This window comes from Rhinopithecus bieti, unplaced genomic scaffold (genome assembly GCF_001698545.2).
Source record: "Rhinopithecus bieti isolate Rb0 unplaced genomic scaffold, ASM169854v2 scaffold_75559, whole genome shotgun sequence".
In the NCBI taxonomy this organism is placed as follows: Eukaryota; Metazoa; Chordata; class Mammalia; order Primates; family Cercopithecidae; genus Rhinopithecus; species Rhinopithecus bieti.
In genome coordinates this window covers 200,016-206,515 of record NW_016828162.1, presented here as the reverse complement: position 1 = coordinate 206,515, position 6,500 = coordinate 200,016, and the positions used below count along the sequence as shown (strand labels likewise).

The window sequence follows — 6,500 nt, the reverse complement described above, 5'->3', positions numbered from 1 at the left end:
TGGCGCGATCTTGGCTCACTGCAAGCTCCGCCTCCCAGGTTCACGCCATTCTCCTGCCTCAGCCTCCCGAGTCGCTGGGACCACAGGTGCCCGCCTCATCGCCCGGCTAGTTTTTTGTATTTTTAGTAGAGACGGGGTTTCACCGTGTTAGCCAGGATGGTCTCGATCTCCTGACCTCGTGATCCACCCGCCTCGGCCTCCCAAAGTGCTGGGATTATAGGCGTGAGCCACCGCACCCGGCCAGCACTGAATTTTTAAAAATTAATTTATTTTATTTATTCATTTTTTAGAACGGATGGAGTACAGCAGCGTGATCATAGCTCACTGCAGTCTCGACCACCCAGGCTCAAACTAATCCTGCTTCAGCCTCCTGAGTAAATAGAACTTCAGGCTCACACCACCATGCCTGGCTAATTATTTTATTTTATTTTAGTAGAGACAAGGTCTTGCTATGTTGCCCAGGCTGGTCTCTTACTCCTGCCTCGGCCTCCCAAAGTACTGGGATTGCAGGGGTGAGCCATAGCACCCAGCGACTGACAATGTTTAACTTTACCTGTGTTCCTATAAAGCAGCACATGAGTTCAGAAATCCAACCTCCACCACCACCACCTGTGACTGTCTAAATCCTTTCTATAAAAGTCTAAGGGGCCAGGTGCAGTGGCTCACACCTGTCATCCCAGCACTTTGAGAGGCCAAGGTGAGTAGATCACTTGAGGTCAGGAGTTCAAGAACAGCCTGGTCAATATGGTGAAACCCCATCTCTACTAAAAATACAAAAAAAAAAAAATTAACAGGGTATGGTGGTGTGGGCCTATAATCCCAGCTACTTGGGAGGCTGAGGCAGGAGAATCGTTTGAACCCGGGAGACAGGGGTTGCAGTGAGCCGAGATTCTGCCGCTACACTCCAGCACGGGCAACAAAGGGAGACTCCATCTCAAGAAAAAAAAATCTAAGGGGAGGTCAGGTGCAGTAGCTCACACCTATATTCCTAGCACCTCCTTCCAAGGCAGGAGGATCATTGAGCTCAGGAGCTCAACCAACACCAGCCTGGCCAATGTGGTGAAAATCTGTCTCTACTAAAAATACAAAAATTGGCTGGATGTGGTGGCGCATCCCTGTAGTCCCAGCTACTCGGGAGGCTGAGGCATGAGAATCACTTGAACCCAGGAGGTGGAGGTTGCAGTGAGTGGAGATCGCACCACTGCACTCCAGCCTGAGCGACAGAGCAAGACCTCGTCCCCGAAAAAAGAAAACATCTTTTTTTTTTTTTTTGAGACGGAGTTTCACTCTTGTTGCCCAAGTTGGAGTGCAATGGCACAATCTTAGCTATAATCTTAGCTGGGATTATAGGCGTATGCCACCACACTCAGCTGATTTTGTATTTTTAGTAGAGATGGGGTTTCTCCATGTTGGTCAGGCTGGGTCTCGAACTCCCGACCTCAGGTGATCCGCCCATCTTGGCCTCCCAGAGTGCTGGGATTACAGGCGTGAACCACCGCACCCGGCCAAAAAAAGAAAATGTCTAAGGGGAAACCATCCTGAGATATCTGAGACACTCTGATGCTCAGATCTGGGATGTTCTCCCTACTGAAAGGGCATGAATAAAATCAATTTTCTTGCTGTCTTACATTTTCTTTTTTGCTTTCTTGCTGTTGACAACACATAGCAACTGAGAAGAAAAACTAGGCTTCCAATCCAGATCTGCGACCCCGCCCCACCCACTATCCTCCCCTCACTGCCACTCCTGTCCACCCACCACTAACCAGGCCAGGAAACTGACTTTAGCACAAGTACAAACTGAGGTAAATCTGGAAATCCAGCTTGGAGTAAGGAGGTAGGCATTATCTCCATTTTACAGAAAGGGACTCAAAGTAGGCGAAGAGGACCTACTACCACCCCACCGCCCAGCCCCAGTCCTCTTCCCCTCACCCTTTGCTCCACATCAGGCTGGCGTCTGGCTGGCGACAGTGTCCTTCCCAGGGTGAGGAGCCGCGGGGAGGTCGGGCGAGGGAGGGGCCGTCCACATTCCTGGTTTCTGCGCATCCGCTCCAGCTGCTCCTGGGCACTCATCCGGGGCCGGGCCACTGGGGCCTAGGGAGGTAAGAAACATCCCAAGACCCAACCCTTAGGCCAGGCACAGTGGCTCGTGTAATCCCAGCTCTTTGGGAGGCTGAGGCGAGAGGATCACTTGAGGTCAGGAGTTCAAGACCAGCTTGGCGAAATACCATCTCTACTAAAAATACAAAAATTAGCTGGCCATGGTGACAGGCACCTGTAATCCTAGTTACTCGGGAGGCTGAGGCAGAAGAATTGCTTGAACCCTGGAGGTGGAGGTTGCAGTGAGCCGAGATCACGCCATTGCACTCCAGCCTGGATGACAGAGCAAGACTCTGTCTCAAAAAATATATATAATATATGTTGCTTAAACAAGGAGAGAGGGAAAAGACCAGGTGCAGTGGTGGGTGACTGTAATCCCAGAGCTTTGGGAGGCTGAGGTGGGAGGATAACTTGTGACCAAGAGTTTGAGACCAGCCTGGGCAACATAGCAAGACCCCATCTCTACAAAACATAAACTTGTTAGATGTGGTGGTGGAAGCCTGTTGGTTACTCAAGAGGCTGAGGCAGGGGGATCACTTAAGCCCAGGAGTTCAAGGCTTCAGGGAGCTATGATCGTGCCACTGCACTCCATTCTGGGTGACAGAGCAAGACCCGATATCTAAAAGTAAAAAGAAGAGAGAGAGAGAGCACTCATTGCTGGAGCTTCCAGTTAAACATCCCAGCGAGATAGCGTGGATCTGTGTTTATTGTAGAACCAGCCCCTGCAGTTTCCTCTGCTTTGAGCAATCCTGAGTCCTGTTTATATAAATCATGGCCACTGGCCACTGTATATTACCACTGTATATTATACTGTATATGTTGTTGATTTCTTTTTTTTTTTTTTGAGACGGAGTCTCACTTTGTCACCTAGGCTGGAGTGCAGTGGCGCAATCTCTGCTCACTGCAACCTCTGCCTCCTGGGTTCAAGCAATTCTCTGCCTCAGTCTCTCAAGTAGCTGGGATTACAGGCGTGAGCCACCGTGCCCGGCCACTGTTAATTTCTTCACAGCAGGCCAGACCACTGGCCTAAAAGCTTGGTAGCAGCAAACTCAGATTTCTACACATCCAATTGTTTTAAACACAGTCTTAATAAGCAGATATTTTTAGCCATGCAGTCTGCCTGCTTTGTATACCCCGAGACTGTGCCCAACATCTGCTACCCATAGATAAGATGAGCCCCAAGACCCTTTGGTCTTGGGTTCTTTGGAGCTCTCTTTGGAGCTCTACATACTGCCGGCTGGCATCACCCAGATGTAAGCCCCTTCTCCAGTCCCTCTCTCGGGAGCTCCCTTGCCTTCCTCCCCTCCTATGCAGTGGTCCTCACCCTCACACAGTAGCCTCTGGAGTGTCTCACACTGGGTGTGACTTCCCCCGTAGACAAATCTGTCAGTGTGCGCCAAACAAAGCTCCTGTGTGCTACTGCCATCTGGTGGTCATGGCTTTTTCTTTGCTAAGCCCTGAAATCCCTGGAACTCACTAGTCCACCCCTGTGCTCTGGACCTTGGCAGCCCCTGAAACCATGGGGTTGGGGTGAGGGAGGAGTATGTTCCAAGAAAAGTGATGTTCCCAGGAGGTTCCAATCACCCATGCCCGTGACAAACCACTGAGAATCAAAAAGTGCCTCTCCTGTCTTCCTAGGAAAGGCTTGATTGATTGCCTTTGTATCCATGATAACAAGTAAGCACAAGAAATGCAATTTTTTTTTTTTTTGAGACGGAATCTCACTCTGTCGCCCAGGCTGGAGTGCAGTGTCCGGATCTCAGCTCACTGCAAGCTCTGCCTGCCGGGTTTATGCCATTCTCCTGCCTCAGCCTCACGGGTAGCTAGGACTACAGGCGCCCGCCGCCTCGCCCGGCTAATTTTTTGTATTTTTTAGTAGAGACGGGGTTTCACCGGGTTAGTCAGGATGGTCTCGATCTCTTGACCTCGTGATCCGCCCGTCTCCGCCTCCCAAAGTGCTGGGATTACAGGCTTGAGCCACCACGCCCGGCCTTTTTTTTTTTAGACATGGTTTCCCTCTGTTGCCCAGGCTGGAGTGCAGTGGTGCAATTATGGCTCACTGCAGCCTTGACCTCCTGGATTCAAGCAATCCTCACGTCTCAAACTCCCAAGTAGCTGGGACCACAGGTGGACACCACCACGCACAGCTTTTTATTTTTTTAGCTTTTGAAATGGAGTCTTGCTCTGTCACTCAGGCTGAAGGGCAGTGGCGCGATCTTGGCTCACTGCAACCTTCGCCACCCAGGTTCAAGCGATTCTCCCGTCTCAGCCTCCCAAGTAACTTGGATTACAGGTGCGCGCTGCCACACCTGGCTAATTTTTGTATTTTTAGTAGAGATGGGGTTTTGCCATGTTGGCCAGTGTGCTCTTGAACTCCTGACCTCAGGTGATCCACCCGCCTCGGCCTCCCAAAGTGCTGGGATTACAGGCATGAGTCACTGCACCCGGCCACAGCTAACTTTTTATTATTTTTTTGTAGAGATGGCTATATTAGCCAGGCTGCTCTTGAAGGCCTGGGCTCAAATGATCCACCTACCGTGGCCTCCCAAAGTGTTGGGATTACAGGCATGAGCCAACACCCCCGGCCAAGAAATGCTTTTATTTATTATTATTATTATTGTTATTATTATTGTTACTTTGAGATAGAGTCTTGCTCTCTTGCCCAGGCTGGAGTGTAGCGGTGCAATCTCGGGTCTCTGTGTTCAAGCAATTCTCCTGCCTCAGCCTCCCAAGTAGCTGGGATTATAGGCATCTGCCATCACACTCGGCTAATTTTTGTATTTTTGTAGAGACAGGGTTTTCACCATGTTGGCCAGGCTGGTCTCGAACTCCTGACCTCAGATGACCTGCCTGCCTTGGCCTCCCAAAGTGCTGGGATTACACGTACGAGCCACCGTTCCCTACCGCAAGAAGTGCTTTTAAATCTATTTGATCAAATAATCCCAACAGGTACCCCAAAGGCTTCTGAAAGCCAGCTAATCAGTGACGTTCACATGCTTCTGTGGGCTGGCCAATCAGTGATGGATCCGTACTTCTGAAAATCAGTCAATCAGTGATAGCTCCATGCTTCTGAAAACCAGCCAATCAGCAACAGACACAGAGCACAGCGCTTCCACAGGTTAATGTCAACCAATTCATAAACATTCCTGCCGTTGGAAGTCCACCAATTTCTGAACACCAGGGCCACATGAGATCAGCATTCTCTTCCACTCAGGGAGTCTTTTTTTTTTTGAGATGGAGTTTTTGCTCTTGCCACACAGGCTGGAGTGCGATGGAGTGCGATCTCAGCTCACTGCAACCTCTGCCTCCTGAGTTCAAGCGATTCTCCTGCCTCAGCCTCCCAAGTGACTAGGATTACAGGTGCCCACCACCATGCCTGGTTAATTTTTGTACTTTTAGTAGAGATGGGGTTTCACCACCTTAGCCAGGCTGGTCTCAAACTCCTGACAAAGTGCTGGGATTACAGGTGTGAGCCACCACGCCTGGCCTCATTCATCTAGTTTTCATCTTCATATCAGCCCTAGGTGGTAGGTTCTGCTATTAGCTCCATTTTAGAGATGAAAAAGTGGAGACACAGAGAGGTTTAATAACTGACCCAAAGTCACATGCCTTAGAAGCAACAGAGACAAAAATCAATCTCAATGCTCTTAACAAGCAGTGCTCTCTCTGTCTGAGTGCGGCCTTAGAAGGCTCTGCTACTAGCTGTTTCCCAGAAGTGTGAGGGTCCCTGATGGTCAGATGCAAGGATTACAAGATGGACCTACAGCCTACCTTGGTTCCCAGCTGTGGGGAAGGGAGGTGGCGACCCTCAGGGCTGGAAGCCCGGGAGACCCTCGGAGACCCAAGACCTGGAAAGACAGAATGGGACTTGGTGAGGACGGGAATTTCTGTAAAGTCCCACCCGACCAGGATGCTCACCTAAGCGAGGGCTGGCCAGGTCTTTGTCGCCTGCAGGAGGCCGTCCCCAGTCAGTCTCGGGGGACCTAGGGGAGCTCAGTTCCAAGGACTCCGGCAGGCTCTGCAGGGATTAGAAAAGGGGGATAATGACGATCATGATCATTATTATTATTATTAACATGTTGCAATCATTTAGGAATTGGAATACAGTCTGAATAGGATTAAGACTATAAACCAGGCCAGGCACAGTGGCTCATGCCTGTAATCCCAGCACTTTGGGAGGCCGAGGCGGGCAGATCACCTGAGGAGTTCAAGACCAGCTTAGTCCAACATGGTGAAACCCTGTCTCTACTAAAAATACAAAAATTAGCCGGGCGTGGTGGCGGGTGCCTGTAATCCCAGCTACTCGGGAGGCTGAGGCAGGAGAATCACTTGAACCCAGGAGTTGTGCAGTGAGCCGAGATTGCACCATTGCACTCCAGCCTGGGTGACAGAGCAAGACTCTG

General features: G+C 50.3%; 1 protein-coding gene across 1 annotated transcript in view; it reads right to left on the bottom strand.

Annotated features, from left to right (window-relative positions):
* The window catches only part of PLEKHA4 (pleckstrin homology domain containing A4), a 32,506-nt gene that overhangs the window by 2,329 nt on the left and 23,677 nt on the right, over positions 1 to 6,500 (bottom strand). Inside the window, exons 14-16 of the mRNA XM_017864296.1 lie at positions 6,016 to 6,115; positions 5,869 to 5,945; positions 1,930 to 2,091 (exon numbers count right to left, since the gene is read on the bottom strand). Coding sequence (XP_017719785.1) covers positions 1,930 to 2,091; positions 5,869 to 5,945; positions 6,016 to 6,115 — 339 coding nt within the window. The remainder of the gene's footprint in view (positions 1 to 1,929; positions 2,092 to 5,868; positions 5,946 to 6,015; positions 6,116 to 6,500) is intronic.